The sequence below is a fragment of the Dioscorea cayenensis genome, chromosome 1, assembly GCF_009730915.1.
Source record: "Dioscorea cayenensis subsp. rotundata cultivar TDr96_F1 chromosome 1, TDr96_F1_v2_PseudoChromosome.rev07_lg8_w22 25.fasta, whole genome shotgun sequence".
NCBI classification, from domain to species: Eukaryota; Viridiplantae; Streptophyta; class Magnoliopsida; order Dioscoreales; family Dioscoreaceae; genus Dioscorea; species Dioscorea cayenensis.
The window spans coordinates 29,087,388-29,109,874 of record NC_052471.1 but is presented as its reverse complement, the minus strand read 5'-3'; the positions used below and the strand labels follow the sequence as shown (position 1 = coordinate 29,109,874).

The following is a 22,487-nucleotide window of genomic DNA, read 5'->3' as shown; positions in this document are numbered from 1 at the left end:
GAGCTTTGTGTTGGATAGTTTTTATGCTTTCATGGGTGCATTCGTATTAATTAATTTCAAAGAAAATCAAAATTGATAAGTGCATTAGCATGTGGGATCCCCATGTGGGTAGTTTCCCAGTGGGGATGGGGATAGGGATGGGGATGGGGATGGGGATGGGAATAGGAGGATTACTCCTAGCCATTGGGTAGTCAAGGGGATTCCCTGTCCCCCGCCCCACCCCATTACCACACTTATGTATATTTATTTTTATGGCTAATATCATCCTCGGCAAGTTATCCATTCATTGAATGTTAAAGACATAAGATGGGATTGGGATGGATTTTATAAATTTATGATCATTTAAATGTATATTAATAAATAGTCATTATTCACTATCTACATACCTTCTTTAAAAATGATTGCCTAGTTCCTTCACTACATATTTGTTTTTCAAAGAAAAACTTGATTATGTAATTGTGTTTCAAATATAAGTTTAATAGTAGTTCCTTGCAAAAGGTTTTATTTTAAAATTTGATAACTAACAATAACATACATTGAAGTACAATTTTCAATTATATTTAGTATCGTGTGGTGATAAATATATTTTAAATTAAATATAATTAGCAAAATAAATTAATTGTGTAGAAGGAAGTCACAAACTATTATGTAAATTGTACTATATTTACTTTGAAGGTGAGTTGAAAGAGGTTGAATGAAAATTATAATAAATATATTTTTCTTTTAAAGAAATACATAAATAAAATTGTCAAATATAACAAACTATAAAAAAAATTAAAATAACTGCCATAAATAGTACTAAAATAATTAGAGATACACTTATTTCTATACTTCATGCTTCCAACTGAATCAATTTACTACACTTATTTCTATACTTCATCCTTCCAGCAGAAGAAATACATGGATTTTAGAGTTTTCCATATATATACACCCTCACCTAGTATAAAAGATACTCTTGTTATTACCATCTCTTCATCCCTCTCTATTCTTCTCTCCAATTGATATCGAATGTGAGTTCAAGTATCTTACTATTTCTCATCAAATAGACCCATTCTCATCTTACGCATGCATATTACTTTTTTTTATTCCATTTCATTATCGACCTCGTACAAATATATTGAGTTATATCTTCATTTTAGGATCATGTTCATTAAAGATAACATGGATGAAATTGAAGAAAGAATAGTTGAAAAGAACAATGACAACACTTCACAGGTAAGAGAATTTAGTTGCAAGTTTTGCTATCGAAGATTTGAAAGTGCACAAGCTCTCGGCGGTCATCAAAACTATCACCGTGCCGAACGGAATGCTTTAAGACTTGCATCTAAGCAATGTGACTCCAAGCTCTTCGAACCCTATGATTGTCAAATAACTCCACCTTACTTTTCTCCTCCCTTAGTGTCTTTCCCCACTGGGCAACCTCCTTCATTTCCTTATTTATGTGGCCATCAACTTTTCCAAACATCATTAACCTTTAAGCAGCCTGGGTGCATTATTCCTCTTAATCAACCATGGAGTTCTTGCCATGGTGTTGGTAGTTATTGCAGTATTGGTGGTGGTAGTGGTGGTGGTGATGGTGGAGAAGGAGGAAAAAGGTTGAAACTTGGTGGTGAAGTTAACCAAGTGAGGAAGCTGTCTATTTATGATGTAAACTCTGAGGCTCATATGAGACAAGGCAAATATTACGAGGATGAAGGAGTCGATAAAAATGGAGGTAAGCTTGATCTTACTCTCCATCTTTAATTTGATCATTTCGTTGTTTCTTTTTGGTTTTGCTCTTCCTCCATTGAAATATAAGGTAGTGTGTTGCAAATAGATAGTTTTATTATTGTCTTTGATAATGAATGAGAGTTTGTTGTTCTTTGAACTTGATCTTTGTAATTTCTATTGATTGAGAGACTTAAATTCAATGTGATAATCAAAGTTTGATTCTAAGATTTGTGTGTGTTTCTAAATTATTACTTTTTACGCAATTGTTAATTGGGGTGCTTTCTTTTTTTCTTTTTCTTTTTTTTTTTGTATTTTCTAGGCTTAAAATTCAATATTAAAGTAGTTATATTTGTCGCCATCTGAAACATATCCCCTTGTAAAAATTATATTATTGGGTGCATAAATATTGATGAATTAATATTTAATAAAATAACAAATTTACAAATAATTTCGTTCAATTTTCCCCCCCTCTAGCTAATTTTGAATTGTGTTTCCTTACACTTTGAGATTTTATATGCATTCATAAGAAAGATTTTAAAATGAAGTCGAGTCTGCAATGCTAGAAAAGATTTAATGATAGTAAAATTATAATTCAAAAACATGTTAATATATTAGTAATTAAATATAAATAGCTTGTGTTGTTTATACACAACTGTGATACTTATACTAGCCGTATAAATAATAACCCAATATTATATATCTGAATATATATATATATATATATATGTAATTTAATTTTCAATACTTTTGCTAGAGTTCTCTTCATATGCATAACAAATTAAACTTGATTATCAATACTTTGATAGGTACAATCTTTGTTTTTAAAAAAATACAAAGAATTAAATTTTTTGTAGAGCTGTAAATGCCCAAAAAAATCCCTTTTCATATTTGGTATATCTAAGCAATCATTCCATATTTTGGCTAGCATTTAGAAAGGAAGCATGTGGTGGATTATTAGCATATAAATAATCATCGCTTTTTGCAAATACAATATGGTATTGCACTAATTCTTTTATATACATATATACTATTTGAAAAATTAGCTAATATAGGTATTCAAACATAGTTATTTTATTTTTTAATAAACATCTCAAATTGATTCTTTTATCTTTCCCATGTTTTCCAAAATCACTCCAATAAATTTTAAAATAATTGAAAATTCCTCATTCATTTTTCCCTACGCTTAGAAAAAAAAAATGTGCTAATTAAAATGGCAGCCTTCCATTAAATAAATTTTTGAGACATTAATATAGAAAAAAAAAATTTAAGACCAAATAAGGGGGAAAACCCTTTTTTACTTTCTTTTGCAAAAATTTGTTAATTATTTCATAATTAAACCTATAAAATAAACATTGTTTAGTTTTAATTCATGTTTATTAAACAAATTTTAGTTTTTCTTCACTTTTATTTTTTTGCTTTATTTGCATACATATAGATTATTACCTAATTTTTATTAAAGTTTTCAGTTTCACTTGGTTAAATCTTATTTCTAACTATTTTATTCTTCATTTTCACCTATTTTTCCTCTTATTTTTATCATTATTGTATTTATTAATAGTAATAAGTTTTTCATATGCACCCCAACAAAACCTGCGATTTCCTTGCATGCCCTTATATTCTTTTTATCACGATAGAATTCTTAAATGGAACACAAGAAAATAAAACTTAGGTTATTTTTATAAATATAATATGTATATTTATATATAGACACATCATCATAGAGCGATGCAATGAGGTGTAATAAGTAATAGCTAATTTTATATAACACTTTCATAACTGTATGGAAGTGACAAAAATCAAACAATAGGCTCCCAAACTTTCATCCAACAAGACATACGAAAAAAATAACGTGAAATTATACTTTGATAATTATTAAATTAAAATAACATACGCAAATTTTGATCAATTAAAATAAACATATCAAATTAAAACCATTACAATAAACTTCCTAACATACCAATATCACAATATTTTTTTATTTCATTAAAAAAGAATTAAAGGAAAAAATAAACCCTCAAGATGATAAACTCTTCAAAGGTAAAATCAAGATCAAGTTTCTCCCATCCTTATTCTTCACAACCACAATATTATTGTTATTGTTGCCATTATTGTTGTTAGATAGCATACGTGCTTCTAAGACAAGGTGATAAAATGATGGATGGTTTCCTTGGAGAAATTTCACCCAAGCTTAACATAAGTGGAGCACCAATAGTATGAAGCTTTAAAGCAGAAGCAGTAGTAGCACATGCAAAAGCATTTGTAGTTCCCTGTGACTTACTAGTATAGGAGATAAAGGAGAATGTAGAACATGTGAATAATAAGAATGCTTTATGGTAGTGTTGGTAATGATAAGGTCTACCTTAAGAGAATAGTGAAGAACATTGCATGGAAGGGATATTGGATGACAGCAAAGGTGGCCACTATTGATATGGAGCAAGAACCGTTCATCATCACATGTATGAGAAATGAATATATTTTAACTCTACAATCAAAATCTCAATAATAAAAAGTTAAAAGGTAACAATAAAACTAAATTAAAAAATTTATTTATTTATAATAAAAAACAATCAACATTTAAAAATTAGTAATAGAAAGGAAGTGCACTATTTTTTAAAGAGGCCACTAATTAAGATAGAAGGAAAAATAGGAATCTATAAAAGACAATATAGAATCAATTAAGCATTAAATTAAAATATTTAATAAATTAATTTATAATTTATAATTTAATAAAATTATTTGAGATCATATAGAATTGATTAAGCACTAAATTAAAAATTTTAACACCTTAACTTCTTATAATAAATAATTATGATAATTACAATAATGACCTTCTAAAAAAATTAAAGACTTTAAAATTCATCATGAGGCCTCCAAAATTAGGAAGCCTAAAGGCATTACTTTAGTGCCCTTGAATTTGAGTGTCACCCTTGTTATGGATATTATATTGAAGTTGGATGATGATGACCGAAGACAATTAGCAGTGACATGGTTTGAGAGTCTACTAGTACCCATTTGACACATTAGAACTTCGTGTTACTCCTAATTACATGTGATTCATAGAACCGTAGATTTCAGTGTCTACAAATGTTTTTGTGCCATGTTGCTATTATTGTTACTAGTGAGGGCTATTACTTGTTCTTCACCTCCAACAATGTTCACGTGTTCTTGAAAGGTCATGATGATGAAATAGTAATAACTACAAAAATAAAAATAAAATGGTGCATATGTGTGTTATAGAGTTTGTCATTCAAATTCTTTTTGACCCAACTTGTAACTTATGTGATTTTTCAAATTATGCAAAATATTTTAAGGGGTCATACTCTGAGTTTGACTCAAACTCATAGAGTTTAAGGTCTATTTAAACATATGTCTAAGGTTTTATTATAATGAATAAAAACTTTGGTAAAGTATGTATCGTCACTATTGTACTTAATTTTCAACATAGTGGAATCATCTTTTATTCCTCTAACTATGGTTTCCCCTATTTTGGTTTTTCTATGTAAATGTGTGTGCTTTTTCTTTATTTTCTTTTGCTTATTATTATTATTATTATTATTATTATTATTATTATTATTATTATTATTATTATTATTATTATTATTATTATTTCCCCCAAACTTGTATCAGAGCTAACATGCCAAATTTCATCACGAATATGACAATTTTGAAATATGGCATCCCCTTATTGGATCATATCACCAGATTTTAACTATGTCAAGTGAAGTGCGAGCTATGCTTAAACAGTCAAATTTGGATAAAGAACTATTAGGGATTAGTCATTTGCCCTCATTGTTGTCATCGAAGAAGCAACATTGAGATTGAAATGCATTGTTTCAAATTCATCTACATCTATTGAATCCAATCCTACAGAACATCTTGAAAGAGAAAACGACAACCTCAATATGTTTGAAACTAGAGAAGTTGTGTATGACAAAAAGCCTAACCAATAAGTTACATCTAAAATAGCGAGTATATTCTCATCGTATAGCAAAAGATATACCTATGGATGACTACTTAAATAGGTCTAAAGAAATTGTCTTTAATTTAGAAATCAAACCCAATAAGTTACATCTAAAATAGCGAGTATATTCTCATCATATAGCAAAAGATATACCTATGGATGACTACTTAAATAAGTTTAAAGAAATTGTCTTTAATTTAGAAATTATTGAGATTAAGTATGACAAAAAGGATGTAGTATTAATTCTATTGTGCTCGTTTCTTCACTCATATTTAGTTGTTAGATATACTTTTATATAAAATTATGATACTTTTACTCTATAAGAATTATATGATGTCCTACTCTTTAATTAAGGATAAGATGATCAACTTGTGACTAAAACTAGGACTCAGGCAAAGGGTCTCATTGTTTGTGAGAGGACATAGAAGAAGAATTATGGTGGCAACAAAATGATCAGATAGCAATCTAATAACAAGTGTAAGACCCATAATTATTGTAAGGAGAATGACACATTAAATCTGAATGTTATAAGCTACAGAATAGGAATGAAAAAAGCTTAATTGGAAACATGCTAACCACAAAATTATCAGTAAAGCCGATGTTACAAAAGATGAGTCTAGTAGTATAGCACACCTTGTCATTTTTTATGGTGACTTCTAATCTTGTTTTGATTGGATTCTAGATTCTAGCTGCATGTTTCATATGTGTCACAACACGGACGAGTTTTCAACAAATGAAATTGTATCTAAGGGTATTTCACTGTTGGGAAATAATGAAGATTGGTAGTATTAGAACAGTCAAAATTAAAATGTATAATAGAGTTGGCATGGCTCTTGGTAGTAGGAAACTTCTTTCAAATATTAAGAGGAATCTTATCTTTTTTAGTACTCTTGATTTAAAATAGTGTAAGTACATTGGCGAAGATTAATTCTACACTACAAAAACTAGAAGTCTTACAAAAATGTATTCTTTAATGGAATAAACTTGTGTTGCCATAGTGCCAACATGTTTTGAAGATGCAGCAGTAAGGAAAGAATGGGTACAAGCTATGGACGAAGAAATTGCAAACATTAAGAAGAACAAGAGCTAGAGTTTGGTGGGCTTACCAAATGAAAGGAAGGTGATTGGTCTCAAATGGATTTATAAGTCCAAATTCAATTCAAACAAATCCTTGCAATGGAACAAAACTCAGCTAGTTGCAAAAGGCTACTCTCATGTACCAAATATTGACTTTTCTGAAACTCTTACACCAATTGTTCATTTTGATACTATAAGAATAGTTTTTGCAAACCCCAAGGGTATAGTACACCAAGATTGACTCATATTTTTCTCAACATAATTTTCAAAAAAGTGCAAGTGAACTAACTCTTTACATCAATAAACATGATATCGATTTTCTAACTATATATTGATGACATAATTTATATGGGGAATTCAACTCAAATGGTGCATGCATTTAAGGAATCAATGACTTTGAAATATTTGGCTTGGTTTTATTGCATGATTTTCTAAACATTGAAGTGTTGCATGATTCAACTAGTATTTTAATGTCTCAAAGTATGCAATGACTTGTTGAAAAAAGTTGGCATGGAGAATTACAAGGCTACCAAGACACTAGTAAATATGAATGAGAAGCTATGCCTTGATGATGGTGATGGAAGGGTGAATGAAAAACAATATAGGATGTTTCTTTCAAATACAAGACTGGATATTGCGTACAATGTCAACCCTATTTAATATTTATACACAAACAGAGTAAGTTGCACCTCGGAGTAGGAAATATGTGCAAGAGACTTCATATTATAGCATCCTATGTAAAAGAGGTGCCTTATCACTCTTGTTGCATTTTTTGATTGGGTTGCTTGTAGGAAAGATAGAAAAAGTACCATAGGTTATGTTCTTAGTCTTGGTTCATGTGTAATTTCTTGGTCATCATAGAAGTAATAAAATATTGCCATTTCAAGCATTGGGGCAAAGTATATTTGAGCTATAGCTATTGCTTGTCATGTAGTTTGCTGAGAAGGATTTTTAAATGATTTAATTATAGAGCAAAAGGGTCCAACCCAGCTGTTTTGTGGCATTAAATCTACAATTTCAATGTCAAAAAATCCAATGCAAGAGAACTAGACATATTGAAACTAGTTTCATTTCATTAGGGAATTTGGTTGCAAAAGGAGAAGTGGAGTTAGTATACATTAACCCTTTTGATCAACTTGAAGATATTTTCACAAAGTCATTGTAAGAGAACAAGTTCAAGAAATTGTATTTATGATGGAGTTAAAACTGTTTAGATTGAAAGGGGGTTAATTGAATAATTTAAAAATTAGTAGTATGATGGTTGTTTCTCTTTGTTGGATATTTGAATTTGTCAATTGGAGTAGTTGAGAGTATCTTGGAGACTATCAATTATTTCAATAATCTCTATGTTCTTTTTTTTATTATTTTGATAGATGTGGACAAGGTACACATGAGCAGCTAAGCTCTACAACACCTATACTCTCCACCTACGCTAAGCTCTATGAGTTGTTTAATAAAATATCTTTTAGGAAAATCAATCATAGTTCAAATATCAAAGCGAGGTTGGTTCTTAATTTGATATAATCAATCAATTCATCCTTCCCTAATACTTCAAGTTTTTTTTCCTTTATTTTGTTGTAACTTTTCTTTGTTATAGAACAAAATATAATGCATTTATCATGTTTGTTCGAATTAAACAATTTCACTGAGGTTTATGTAAATTAAATTAGATGTGATAAACCTATTCATCGAATAAGTCAAATGTTTATATGTAAAAAAAAAGGTTAGATCAGATATAATCTTTAATTAAAAAGAGAAGGAGAAGATGATGGGATGCAAAGGAGGTGGCAAAGGGAAGCAACAAGGTAGAAAAAAGAAAGAGTGAGAGGAGGTAAAGAAGTAATGCAATCCAACAGGCCAAACCAACAATCCCACCAAAAAATTAAAATTGTAATGGAATTCAGAAAATCACAAAAACATATATCTACTTATTACAACCTCTCTAACAAATAGAACCCCTAAATCGGAATAGATGAAGAAAAAGAGAAGAAAGGGAAAGATGAGAAGGAGAGAACATAGAGAGAGAGAAATAACAAAATGCTGATAATTTCCCACATGTGGAAAGCTCGCCATTCAATCATCACTTAACTATCAGTCATTCATCATTCTATCCATTCACCACTTACTTCCTTACTCTTCTCTCCCTATGTGGATATTTTAACTCCAAAGAGTAACTTATGTAAATTCTACTTTGTAAAATTATTATTATGTGCTCTCTCTATATCTGTACCCATCGTAACTGTAAGGGGTAATTAATGTGAAATTCCCTTTTATAACATTCCCCCCTCCTTAACCTAAACCTTACAATCAAGGATCTAAGAAGCAAAATTAGAAATTTATGCTGCATTTCATCATACAATTCCCAAGTTATCTCCTCTTTAGTTATATTAGACCATTAAACCAACACCTTTATTGTTGCTTTATTGGATTTTTTTTTATCAACTACCAGTCCAAGATGGTAATTCGCTCCCTAATTGCTTGTTTAGTTGATTGTGCATCATTAAAAAATGTAGTACTTATCGACCTATTCCCTTTCATAAATTTTTGCAATGTCTGATAATCCCACCTTATAAGAAAAATTATCAATCCTTGCTATAATTTCTAAAAGGCCAAAGTACTTTGCTGCTAAACTCTCATTTTCTCTCACAACCATTGAATTTTGTTTATAAGGTTACAAATTAATGTAAACCATGTCACCCACACTAAATTCTATTTTAGTTCTCCTTTAATTTGCTATATGTTTATTCTATTCCCAATTGCCGCTAGGTTCTCCTTGAGAGATTTTAGTATGGATTCCCAAGCCAACAAGTTGTGATCTTATACCTCACACTTAGTATTGGCAACCATATATGGCAAGTGCATGGGAAGACCCTTCCCATAAACTATTTCAAAGGGAAAGGCCTTAACTATCGAATGGTAGCTAGTGTTGTACCACCATTCCACAAGGGGTAGCCACTTCACCTACTCCCTAGATTTCTTTCTATCCATACACCCAAGATACCATTCAAGACACCTATTTATAACTTTTGTTTGACCATCTGGTGTGGGTGGTAAGCAATTGAATGGAGTGTCACCTCCTGTAATCTAAAAAATTCCTTCAAGAATTTGCTAACAAAGACTGGATCATGGTTACTCACTATGGATATAGGGAATCCATGCAGCCTAAATTTTTGATTCATGAATGTTTGAGCCACTATTAGCATAAAATAAGGATGAGATAGGGCTACAAAGTGAGTATACTTGCTCATTCTGTCTATAACTACCAATATTGTATCTTTCCTTTGAGAATTGGGCAAACCTTCAATAAAATCTAAGCTAATTTCCTCCCAAACTCCAGAAGATATATGAAATGGTTGTAGCAATCCTACAGGAGCATGATTTCAATCTTATTTCTTTGGCACACTTTGTAGTCGGGTCACATACCTTCTAATGTCTGCCTTCATCTCTTTCCAAAAGAAGAATTTACTCACCCTTCTATGAAGCTTTGATAAGTGCTATATTATACATATCTTAATGATTTTTTTTTACACTTAAGTAGTTTTCAAAAGCGTTTTTATGGATGATATGGTACTTAAATTGTTCCATTTATACTTTTAGGGGAAAAAAAATCATAAATCAAATCAAAGTATGAAATCAAGAGCAAATTGAGGCCTAAAACAAGATTCTGAGTGAGCAAAGTGCACGCCCTTGTACTTGGCCGTGTATCCTTCCGAACATTTGTAAGCTAAGAATTCGGAGAAATACACAACCCATACATATGGCCGTGTACATGGCCATGCATTCCCCAGACCCAAGTCCTTCCAAAAAGAAGATAGCCATATATATGATGTACATACCCGTGTACATCCAAGAATCTTAAGATCATGGAGAACACGGGCTGAAGCAAGACACATACCCGTGCATCTCAAGTGCTAAGAAGCAGAACCATTTAGAGATATACACGGCCATGTACACCCGGCCACATACCCTAGAAATTTTAGTTCTAGGTGTTCAGAGATCTATATGGGCAAAGTACACGCCCGTGTACTTGCCTGTGTAATTACTTGACTCCTAGGGGCATAGATAGAAAGCTGAAAAAGTATTCAGAGGGCCAGATTTTGGGAAAGTGACTCTTGGACGACGGCTAGGGTTTCGAGGTGAATTAAAGGAAAAAAAAAGGGAGTTCGCAAGAGTTGGCAGAGTGACGATCCAAGGCAACGATATCGGCTCACATAGATTCCTACTTTGAAGACATTGATTCTTCTTCCATGTTTAGTGTTCTAGGGCTTTATTTCCATCGCTTTGTGATGAACATGAGCCCCATGCAGTGGTAACTTCCTTGGGTGTTCAAATTTGATGTATCTTGAGACTCATCGCGTGAGATCACCCATAGATGGAGGAAATCAAGAGTGTACGCTAGAGATATGCCACTTAAGATTCTCCAAATTAGAGTTGAGTAGCGAGAGCTCTAATTTCTAGTTAGGGATTTCCTAGATCTCTATGCAATCATGCGAAAGTATGATTAGAAGAGATTCAATTCTATTGTAATATGGGATTAGGGATTATGGCATCTCAAGAAAGCACCCGACATATTTTGCAATCCCTTAGCCCAATAATACTAATATTTGATATATATTTAATTGCAATTACTTTAATTTTAAATTCCCAAGTGAAATCTTATCCGGACACCTTCTTCTTCTATTAATTACTCACTTCCTAAACTTGTAATTTTGGTCCTTTTCACTTTTGGATTTTAGTTGATTTGACACCCATTAATGCGTTGTTCTTAACTAGATAATGAGGTTAGATCTAGTACTAGTACCATTTAGTCATTGTGGATTTGACAATCTACTCACACACTATTACTTGATGACATGTACACTTGCAGAGTAGTGTGCATAACACTTTGAGCACATCAATCCTATATACTAAACTTGGCTGTAATTAGTTAATCAGCTATGAATTTCTGAATCTCTTTGCTAGCTCTTCCACACTCTATCCCAAATTTCTGATGTGGAAACAAAGATTGCCATAAAATTTGGATTTCTCGAAAGAATATTAGCCACAACTTTGTTCATTGCTTTTTTATAGAGGACTTCAAAGTCATACCCTAAAAGCTTAGCTAACCACTTTCGTTGTGCAGGTGTTGTAATTCTTTGTTGTAACAAATATTTCAAATTTTGATGGTCCATTCTTAATTTAAAATGTCTTCCAAACAAATAGGCTCTCCACTTCTATATTACTAAAACTACTGCTCACATTTTATATTTATATGTAGACAATGCTTGATGGTTTTCAAATAATAAAGCTTTAATTAAGTAGGCAATTGGTTTTCCCAATTACAATAACACAACTCCTATTCCTTTGTCACACACATCAATTTCCACCACAAACTCCTTGTCAAATCAGGTGAAGCTAATAATAGGGCAGTAATCAATAGCTCTTTAAACATCTCAAAAGCCATTATATTTTCTTGGTTGCGATTAAAAGCATCTTTTGTCAGCAACTCAGTTAAAGGTTGGGCAATAATTCAAAAACCTCTAATAAACCTTCTATAATACCCCGTAAGCCCCTCCCAAAAAGAAACTTTAATTGTGTTTTGGATTGCCTCAATTTATCACTTATCCATGGCCACTTCCTCTTACTTGTGGTGTACCCTGATTATTCAATTTGTTTGACAACAAAAGTGCTTTTGCTCTTTCTGGTATACAACTGCTAAGATTGTTATACCAAGCACAACCTTCCTCGAAACAAGACTAAACACATCATTCATCAATCCTTGCAAGGTTGATGGACCATTTGTCAAACCAAAGGGCATGACCAAGAACTCATAGGTGCCATCATGAATTTTAAATGTAGTTTTATGTATGTCTTCATCTTGCATTCATATCTAATGATTACTAAATTTGTGATCTAGTTTAGAAAAGTATTCTACCTCATTCAATTCATCCAACAACTCCTCAATCGAAGGAATTGGAAATTTGTCTTTCAATATGCTCATTTAATATCTTGTAGTAGTCTACACACATCCTCCAAGTGTTGTTTTCCCCACCAACACTATAGGGGCTCAAGATGGATTGGTATTGGGCCTAACTACCCTTTTCTCTAGCATTTTTTCTGTTAAAGATTATATACTAGATTTATGGAAGGCTGGATATCTATAAGGCCTCACATTCACTAGGTTGGTACCATCCTTTATTATGATTATGTGATAACAACTTCTAATAGGTGGCAAGGATTATACCTCTTTGAAGACCTCATAATTCTCCAATAACTACAAGAACTGTAGCTTTTGCTAAGGACTACCCTGGATTATAACATGCTGAATCTACTTACCAACTGAACCATTCTGAATTTGCTATCCAATCTCCTATTCTACTATGATATGCAATGAACACAGCTAAATTTAACACAATTGAGCTAGTAATTACAAAGCTTTCATCAAATTCTTGCCCTATATCATTTGCAACTTAGCCACAAGTGTACCCCTCAAAATTATCTACTCACCATCCATAGAAAACTCCATTTTCAATTCTTTAAAATCCCATACAATAGGCTCAACTGTATTAGCTATTGTATCCCTTAACACCACTTGCCATCCTTCTAATGGTAACACTAATAAGTCTCCTTGAAACTCCTTCCCCTACATCCTTGACTTCAACCCAATACAAGATTTATCACACTGTAGTTTATTAACATTTGCTACTTCCACTATAACCAGAGAATTCAATGCAGTCTTCACCCAAGCTTTTCCACTAGACATAAGTCAATGAAATTATGTGCACTATCAGAGTACTAGAATATGCACTTTTTGCCATTTACTAGACCTACTCACCCTCATTGTTTTATAGTCACACAATGCAAGAATTTCAACCACACCATTCAAGGAGATGATTAGTTCTTTTGTCTCCCCACTTCATAAATTAGTCACTGGATTTTCATTTTCCTTATCTTTAAACCCAGAATCCTCTTCTTTATATACTTCTATTTTGAACAGCTACTTCTTCTTAGATCAATGACCATGAACAAATTTTTCATCACACCGGTAGCAAAGGCCTTTTGCCCTCCTTTCATCCAATTCTTTTCTTGTCATTTGCTTAACTGATTGTGTACTATTGTTCCTACCCTTCAAATTGTTACTTCTATTATACAAATCATGAATACCCTCTGGTTGTGGCTTAGGAGTTGGAAGGAATGAGGTAAGCTATTATTTATCAACATTGGCTTGCCCTTCTTTACCAATTATCCAATGTAAGATCCTGTGGTTTGGGTAAAGTGATTTCTTGATAAAGATTCTTAGGAGCAAACATTCTAAATGGGTATTGAAGCTCTTTTTCAATCCTCCCCAGTAATAATAATAATAATGATGTGTTCTTTAGATACTTTCATTCGGCTCAAAGACCTCTTCGAATTTGTGTAGATAATCCTGCATGGAGCCCTATTAATTTAAATTCTTCAACTCGACCATTGAAAAATGGTGTAGCTCTTTCTTGAATAGAACACTTAAATACCAATACATACTCATTCCAATCAGGTACCTTTTTTCTATCAACTGTTTTTCATAGTATTCAAAAGCCACTAAAGTGCTTTTCCATCTAGGTGCAAAGCTGCCACCCTCGCCTTAGACTTTTCCTTAGTCTAATCGAACTCAAAATACTACTCACACTTGTAAAGCCATTCACTAAGGCCCTAACCATGGCCGGAACTTGGGAAACTCAAGACTAGTAAACTTAAGTCACTTCACCCAAGAGCTCTCACTCTTCTTCCCTACTCTTACATTAGATGACACACTTCCTTTACTACTAAACCATCTGTGAAGTGATCAGTGATTCAAACCTAATGAGTATGTTTCTCATTTCATCTATATCCCAAGACTGTCTTTCGTGAATCTCCTGAATGGCTCACTCTTGATTTTGGGTTTGATCCTTGAGCCCCTTCAAGGATTCCTCTATCTTCTTCATCTCTTGGTTCCAAGTCTGCATGAGCTTCAATTCATTTCTCTTGAACTAGATTTCTACTCCCAAGCTCTCGAACTCATGGATTTGACTTCTCTTATACCAATTTGATGCAATCCAATAGCCCAAACCAACCATCCCACCAAAAGATCAAAATTGCATTGGAATTTAAAAAATTACATAAACATAGATCTATGAATTACAACCACTCCAACCAACAGAAAACCCTAATTCGAAATATAGGAAGAAGAGGAAGAGAAAGGTAAAGACGAAGAGGAGAGAGAAAGAGTATGAAATATTGAATAAGAAGTTGATAATTTCCCACATGGGGAAGCTCGTCACTTAGCCATCACTTAACTACCGGTCATTCACCATTTACTTCTTTACCCTTTCCTTCCTTTGTAGATTATTTGACTCCAGATGATCACTTATATAAATTGTACTAAGCAAAATTACTATTATGTCATTTCTCTATATCTGTACCCATCATAAGTATAAGGGGTAAGTAATGTAAAATTTTCTTTCATAATAAGAGAAGCAAAGGCGACCAATGTTTCAGCAAGAGGGATAGATAAAGATGATGAAAGTTATAAAAATTATAATAATAAAGGCTTTATTATCATAATTAAAAAAAAACCAAGTTTTTTATTTTCCTTACGATTTGGAATTTTTTTTTTTTTTTTTCTTAAAAACAAAGCAAAATGCTAAAGCGTATTAGCTTTCATTTCCAATGCAAAAAAATGTACTAGAAGATCAATGTCTGGATTATGAATGTGGAGAAATCTCTAACTGTAAGTGAGAACTTGCAATCCAACTCTATACCAATCAAGTGAAAGGGCATAAATTAAATGATCAATTTAAAACGATATGCACACCCTTGTGAGTAAATATAATTGTCACACTTGTAAAAACACAGAAAAAACAGGGGAAAAAAACCAAAGCAAAACAAAATTTTCCTGTATGCCTCCATGGAGGTTTCTTTTCATTTATCATTATATATTATTTTATTTTAAATGATAGATTGATAATTGCTCTTAGCTCAAACAGAAAGCAACCCAGCTACATCAAATGACAAAGCTTAAGATACCAAAATCATAATGTTCCAACACCAGTTCAAAAGCTAGCCAACCAGTCTCCACAAGGAAACCATTAAGACTAAATCAAATGACAAAATTAAAGCTTAAGATAGTTTAAGAGTAACTTCCATAGCTCATTTTGCAGATATTTCTAATTAATAAAGTAATGCTTCAAAATTTAATGCAGAACAATATATAAATATCAGGTTATTTCAAGCACAGAAAATGAGAAATCATAAAGTCTCAAAAAGATTAAAATCAAATTCTGTTTTAAGTGATTAACAGGTAGAACAACAAACAAATACATATTTATACACATCAATTTTCCAGGTAAAAACAAATAAATTAAAGTATAAAAAACAACAAGAAACATCACAGAAGCAGAACATTGGTGTGTTGAGGCTTGCATGTTAACTCAGGTGTGTGAGATCCTGGATAACATGATACAAGATGTGGTTTTGTTTAATTATTAATTTTTCCCTATAATATAAGTTTAAAGAACACAGAAATTAGAATTAAGAGAAGCGTAGGCAATGTGTGAGAGAGTGAAAAACAGAGTGCGGACGTCGTCGGGATTTTGGTATTGGTAGCTCTGGATGCGGTGGCAACTGGGGAGGAAGATGTTTCAGGAAAGCTTTAACAGCTCCAGTGACCCCATCCTCTGATTCTATTGCTTTTGCCAGTTCAACAGCTCTTTCTTTCACCTGTGAATTTGCATACATATATATTATATATATATATATATATATATATTTGTGTCAGTTCACATATTTCGGACAGCGGTCAAAATTTGAGGTGATTGTTGCATTGAATACCTCTGGATCTAGCATGAACTTTATCGCATTAATTAACTTTGGGAGTGTGAATTGATCTACCGGAATTGGAGGGGGGCCAACTCCTCTAGCATGAACTCGGTCTCCCCAGAATGGTTGGTCGCCGAAAAACGGTACAATTGTGGTTGGACACTAGATAATACAGATTTGATTCGATTGAAGTATTTTATAGGAAAATGAAGAAGGAGATATAGAGAATGGGGAAAACGATATAGATACCAACCGCAGCTTTCAAACCAGCAGCTGTGGTTCCAGCACCACCATGATGAACCTATGAACATAAAGAAAAAAATGTGGTATATACAGGATTAACAGTTTCTAGTGCAATACTCTTAATGCTTGCTCAAAAGATAAAGAGTCTAACAGAAGACAATGCATGTTATTCAAAATTTGAAGTATCTTGATGAATATAAGTTGTTTAATCAAAATTTGTAGATAAGCTATAATCAACTTTCTGCTAGACTTCAGTATTTAGCAGTATGCTTGAGAGTTGAGACTTGAATATTCCCACATTTTAGTCAAACGGTGAAGTATTACATAAACTAAGGTAAGTCATCCAACAGTATAGTTTCTAGACAAAGAAAAATAAAATTGCCATGCTGATGATTTAACAGTTTGCTCAAGGACAAACCACTTTTCATAGCAGAATTTGTAAAAGCAAATTAATAGTGCCAAACACTTGTCCATAGGGAGCTACAATAATAGTATGCTGAAGATCTACTATTACCAACTTATAGTCAAACCATCAAGTATTAGATAAACTAATCATGCAAGTCATTCAACATTTAAGTTTCTAGATGTAAAAGAAGTGAGCCTAATAAAAAATTTGCCAATGCTCTCCTACATTCTGCTTGGCATTGATATTTGGCAGTTTGCTCAAGACTAAACTGCTTTCATAGCAAAGATTGTAAAAGGCTATTCACAATACCAAACCATTCTCCATAGTTAGCTTTTGATGTAAGGCACTTACCACTGCCTTGCAATGCAAGAATAGCCAGTCGTGAGGAACATTGTCCAACAGATAAACAAATTCCTTTGGCTCTTTCACTGCAAATATCAATAATGTGTCAGCAAGGCCATAAAATGAGACATAAAATATAAACTTATATATACAATCAACAAACCCAGGACTAAGATGCGTACAATTCCCAAGACCACCCCAGCCCTTGTTAATGATGCCTCTCTGCCCAGTCCATTTCAATGCATCCACAATAATTTGCGTCATCTGTTCAGGTTCTTGAACAGGCTAACACATTCGCAGAAGTGGCATAAAAATAGAAGACACTAGGGTCAACTCAATTGAAAAAAAAATCGAGTATGGCTCACAGAAAACCATGAAGACAAAATAAATCTAACATCTGCAATAAGTTTTATAAATGTACAAGGACATCAGAAACTTCCATATGTCTTCAGATCTAATACTAAACCGACCAAGTTCATTTTACTTCTTTTGACATGTTTTACTAGAGGAGCATATTGTGTCATTGGGCAATTTTTTTGAGATATGTTCATCCAATGAAGTATCAGCACTTTTCTATATGAGAAAAAGATTTTTACATCACTAAAATAAACAAAACGTGCAAATGCAATATGTGTCATCTTCACATCATTAGTCATAAATAGCATATATCATTTGAAAGCAACATGCATGACAGATATACTCAATAAGGATGTTGTAAGATGAACAAAGTTAATCAAAACTCACCAGGCTACCAAATCCAATATAAATAGGCTTTTCACCATCTTCGATCCATCTTACTAGTGATTCTGGTGGCTCATAATTTGATGCAAGGTCAAGGAAGCAAAACCCAACAACATCAATCTTAGGTCCCCAATCTACACATTGAAAACAAAATCAGACTCAACGAACTTACAAATCATGCAAGCATACACATATCTAATGATCATTAGATTTATAAAACTGAAATAAACAATAGAACTGCAACATGTAAAAGACTGTAAGTGCACCAAAATCTGAATTTTGTGGTTCACCTTGAGAATATATGAATGAATAGATGATGAACTTACAAAGTGAAAGATAAGGAATGGACAATGATCGATTAGATTGTTGATGGGAGTAAAAGTTAGGTTTGTAAGGACTTCGGTATTGGCTGATGGATAATTGTATACATTTTCATTATCAAATACACATTCAAGATCAATGTCTATAAAATACATTCTACATAAAATGAGTAAAGGACAAGACCTTCTGGTTTTGGGACCAAATTAGGGCTCCAGATATATGCGTGAGGTTTGTCAGAAGCAGACCCCTGGCTACCACTTAGATAAGTGACAGGACGCAACTTCAGCTTTTTTTTCCTGAAATCATTTATAATATCTCGTATTCCAAGCCAAATCATCGAGTCCACAATTTGATATGAAAACTGCAGAATTGAGATAGAACTAAGGAGTCAAAAACATCAATTGTAGGTCAAATTTGAAGAGAAAACTTTACAGATATAAAGGAGAAGAGCAGGTAATGCATTCTCATGTATGGCATGAGGCCATGATGAATTCAGCAAACTATCATGTTACAATTTGACAAAGAAGTCAGCATACGGAAATTCATACACCAATGCATATGAACTGATATCAAGTCCATGATTTCTAGTATGTCTCATAATCCCATCGAATATCTTCAAATAATAGAAACAACTAACTTTAGCTAGATATGCTTGCTGCATAACACAAAGTGATGGGGTTGACATCTCACTCTATATGCCGCAGGTTGCTTGACACGAGAAAGAGGATGTGGAAACTCACTGGTTGGCCTGACCAAAAAAATAAATGATTGTTATATCAAATAGCGTGGAGGAAAAGAATGACTAGGTAGTGAGTATTATTTTCCATTTTTGGTATATTATGTTACAGGGAAAAGGATTTTCTAGCTTCATTTGAATTTTCCAAAGGATAACTAAATATAAGAATTGAAACTTTACAAAGAGAGCAAGACTCACGTCCATGGCATTGTGAAAATTATGTGGATTGGTATATTCATCTTCTCTGCCACATGTGTGTGCCCTGAACAAGCATTCTTCAGGTCAGCTCGAATTGTGCATATAAGAGAAATATGATTGACTAATCCCTGGATTAAAGAATAATAGAACATATCAAAACTAGAATATAACTCCTCTGTTGAGCAAAAACAGAGTGCAAAAACATTCCTCACAAGAACCAAAGATAATTATAGCTACAATCTTTACTCCACAAGCAAGTCACATGCATAGTGAAAAAAAAAAGGGTTACAGAGTCCATACAAGAGATCCAAATGGGCTAACCATTCTGGACAATGAATGAAAGTAAAAACATGTAGGAAAAATTCAGAGGATACAGAGTCAAATTAAGTTCAGGCACCAAGCAGGAGTCTTGCATGAAAGCATGTGATGAGAACATTATACTTGAAAAGTCACCAACAGAAATGTAGTATCAGAATCAAAGTGCAATTCTTGAACTGGATGCAAATGGATACAGTAAACTTGTACAAACAGAAAATGCAGCCAGGGTAGAGACACGAAATAGATTTTATAACGATTCTCCAGTGATTTTAAAATCAACACATACAATTAAAACATGCTTTTTGGATAAAATATAGACCAAGATTTTGATGGCTCTTCAACTTAGATTTCAATGCTCTTGACGAAACACAAAAATTGACCATAGAAGAAAATAATAAGAATATAAGGGAACACAACTAGAAGATATTAACCAACCATACGCAGGAGGGTTGGCGATTATAGCTTCTGCTTTGAAAGCAATGCCAGAATCCAAATCTGGATCTTCACAAGCTGGGAGCAAAGAATATATAATCTCCTTGATTTGTTTCCTTTGAATTGGGATTTCCGAAGGCGCTGAAGGCAAGAAGCCTTTATTTTTTACCATGTCTGTAAAGACACAATCTATTTGTTACTGGGATGCAAAGACCATTGATGAGCCAAACATTGAAAAACGATAAGTAAACACAACAAACATACATTCAGCAAGAACCTTGGGATCTCCTCCCAAGGGGTAAAACTCCAGACCAGCAGTCAAAACAAACTCCTTAAAATTAGCGTGAGTTGCTAGTCTAACACGATGCCCATAATGCTGAAAACAAGATAAGTTCAACCAATCAAGTACTAATTGGTCACATGTGGGCGCCCACACACGCTTCAAATATCATCTGATCGATCACCATCTCATGACAACAGATTAGTAACCACCATAAAGATGTCATCAGCATGCAAACTAAAAACTAGCAAATAATTACATGAGATATCATTTTACATGAAAAACCACCTGTAAAAGTTTACCAATCGCCACAAATGGCTGCACATCTCCTCGTGTTCCCACAATAAGAATAGCAATTTGTAGAGGACGCATATACCGGAAATCCACCAGCTCTTCTTCATCAACAACATCACCATTACCGTATGGAGACCTAGGCTCAAACGGAGGCTCAACACTGCTTGGCAATTCAACTTCTACTGTTCCATCATTCTTCACTGTGGCAATTCGAGTCAACATCCTATGCTGCAGCAATTAGAAAACAATTAAAAATATCAAATAAATTATTGTAAAATCAGAATATTACATAATATGTATATTGGAGACAATCACAATATCCACATTTGGCAAAGTGCAAACAATAAATAAACTTACAACTTTGAATTTCGTTTGCAATTAACAATGCAACAATAAAAATTTTAGATGAAAAATAGTACAGCAAGATTAAAAAATAAATAAATAAATAAATAAATAAATAATCATTCAGAGACTAAAGCCAAACAAATGATCAAAATTTTATCTTTTTGATTTCCCCAAACCTTTTTCTTAGTAGAGATCTTATCATTAAACAATTTTGACAATGGGTTCGGCAGTGCTTTAGCTAGCCTCTGCCTCTCCGTAATCGACCTCTCCAGATTCGAATTGCTAGTTGATGCCTCAAGCCGGGCAGTATTATACGCCTTTACAGGCGCGGTGTTCGACCTCGGTAAGCCTTTGAAATCACTCACTGAACAAAAATATAACAAATCAATCAAAATAGTTCAAAATTCAACTAATCACCAAAATCGCAATCTTCCAAAAACTAGAGCAAAATAATCTCCGTCATTCCCTCACAAACACAGAAACACTCAAATCCAACGATAAAATTAAAAAAAAAAAAAACTATCAAAAATCGAGTCTACACTTTAATAGATTCCTTTCTTCAATTTCAAAACAGAACCGAAAGCACCAAGACAACAAGAATCCGATCAAAAGAAGCAAAAAATAACCTTAACTCAAAAAAAAGCAAAGAAAAATCGCGATTCAGGACCCCTAACAGGAGAAAAATGATCAAAGAATCAATGAATCAAAACAAAGAGAGAAAGAGAGGGGGTGTAAGAAGGAGTACCAGAGGAGGATGAGGAGCTGGGGACGTCGACGACGAGTGTCTCTCCGGCGCCCGTGCCGCTCTCCGCCATTGGAATCTCGCCGGCGATGACAACCCTCCACGTTCTCTCTCTCTCTCTCTCTCTCTCTCTCTCTCTCTCTCTCTCTAACTTCACACCAAAGAGAAAAGAGAAAAAGCGAAAGAAGCGAGGGAGGCGGTGAGCGGTGACGATTAAAAAAAAATAGAAAAGCATATATAGCGGGTGGGACACGTGGCGGTATAAAGTGAAAGCAAAGTGGGCCCACATTTGGAGACTTGATGCCACGTGTTCCAATGAGTATAACTTGCTGTTCAGGTTTCGACAGCGTGTCTTTTTTTTAATTGTCTGATCACGTGACCACCGTGAGTGGGTCCCGTTAAGCGCACGTCATGGAGAAGGATTTGGTGTTCTCTTGATTTGGTGGATGTTTGGGATAGGACAAAATGGGAGCATTCTCTTTGGGTGGCTTTTTAACATTGTAAAAATATATTACTGTAATATGTATG

General features: G+C 33.3%; 2 protein-coding genes across 3 annotated transcripts; one reads left to right on the top strand and one right to left on the bottom strand.

Moving 5' to 3' along the window:
• The first annotated feature begins 1,161 nt into the window (after window positions 1-1,161).
• LOC120258466 (protein LATE FLOWERING-like) lies at window positions 1,162-1,743 on the top strand. Its single transcript, XM_039265891.1, has one exon. The coding sequence runs from the start codon at window positions 1,162-1,164 to the stop codon at window positions 1,741-1,743; it is 582 nt and encodes a 193-aa protein (XP_039121825.1).
• Window positions 1,744-16,135: 14,392 nt separating this feature from the next.
• Window positions 16,136-22,153, bottom strand: LOC120263858 (sterol 3-beta-glucosyltransferase UGT80A2-like). Of its 2 annotated transcripts, none has more exons than XM_039271835.1 (14): window positions 21,963-22,153; window positions 21,394-21,581; window positions 20,867-21,100; window positions 20,563-20,674; window positions 20,302-20,472; window positions 19,549-19,612; window positions 19,305-19,362; window positions 18,798-18,975; window positions 18,297-18,427; window positions 17,735-17,837; window positions 17,562-17,638; window positions 16,815-16,862; window positions 16,574-16,723; window positions 16,136-16,462 (listed from the first exon to the last, which is right to left on the bottom strand). In XM_039271835.1, exons 1-14 carry the CDS (start codon window positions 22,030-22,032, stop codon window positions 16,274-16,276), a joined length of 1,773 nt encoding a protein of 590 aa, XP_039127769.1. In that variant the 5' UTR covers window positions 22,033-22,153; the 3' UTR covers window positions 16,136-16,273. The 2 variants fall into 2 exon arrangements, 1 of the variants encoding a protein (XP_039127769.1); XR_005537156.1 differs by having other exon boundaries at window positions 16,327-16,462; window positions 17,716-17,837.
• Between the last annotated feature and the right edge of the window lie 334 nt (window positions 22,154-22,487).

What these genes read in the sequence shown, in the direction of transcription:
- LOC120258466 (XM_039265891.1), top strand. Translation starts at nt 1,162, where the DNA reads ATGGATGAAATTGAAGAAAGAATAGTTGAAAAGAACAATGACAACACT.
- LOC120263858 (XM_039271835.1), bottom strand. Translation starts at nt 22,032, where the DNA reads ATGGCGGAGAGCGGCACGGGCGCCGGAGAGACACTCGTCGTCGACGTC. An exon ending in CGATTGGTAAACTTTTACAG is followed by an intron (nt 20,675 to 20,866) that starts GTGGTTTTTCAT and finishes TCTTGTTTTCAG; the next exon opens with CATTATGGGCATCGTGTTAG. An exon ending in ATTTTCACAATGCCATGGAC is followed by an intron (nt 19,363 to 19,548) that starts GTGAGTCTTGCT and finishes TTTTTTGGTCAG; the next exon opens with GCCAACCAGTGAGTTTCCAC.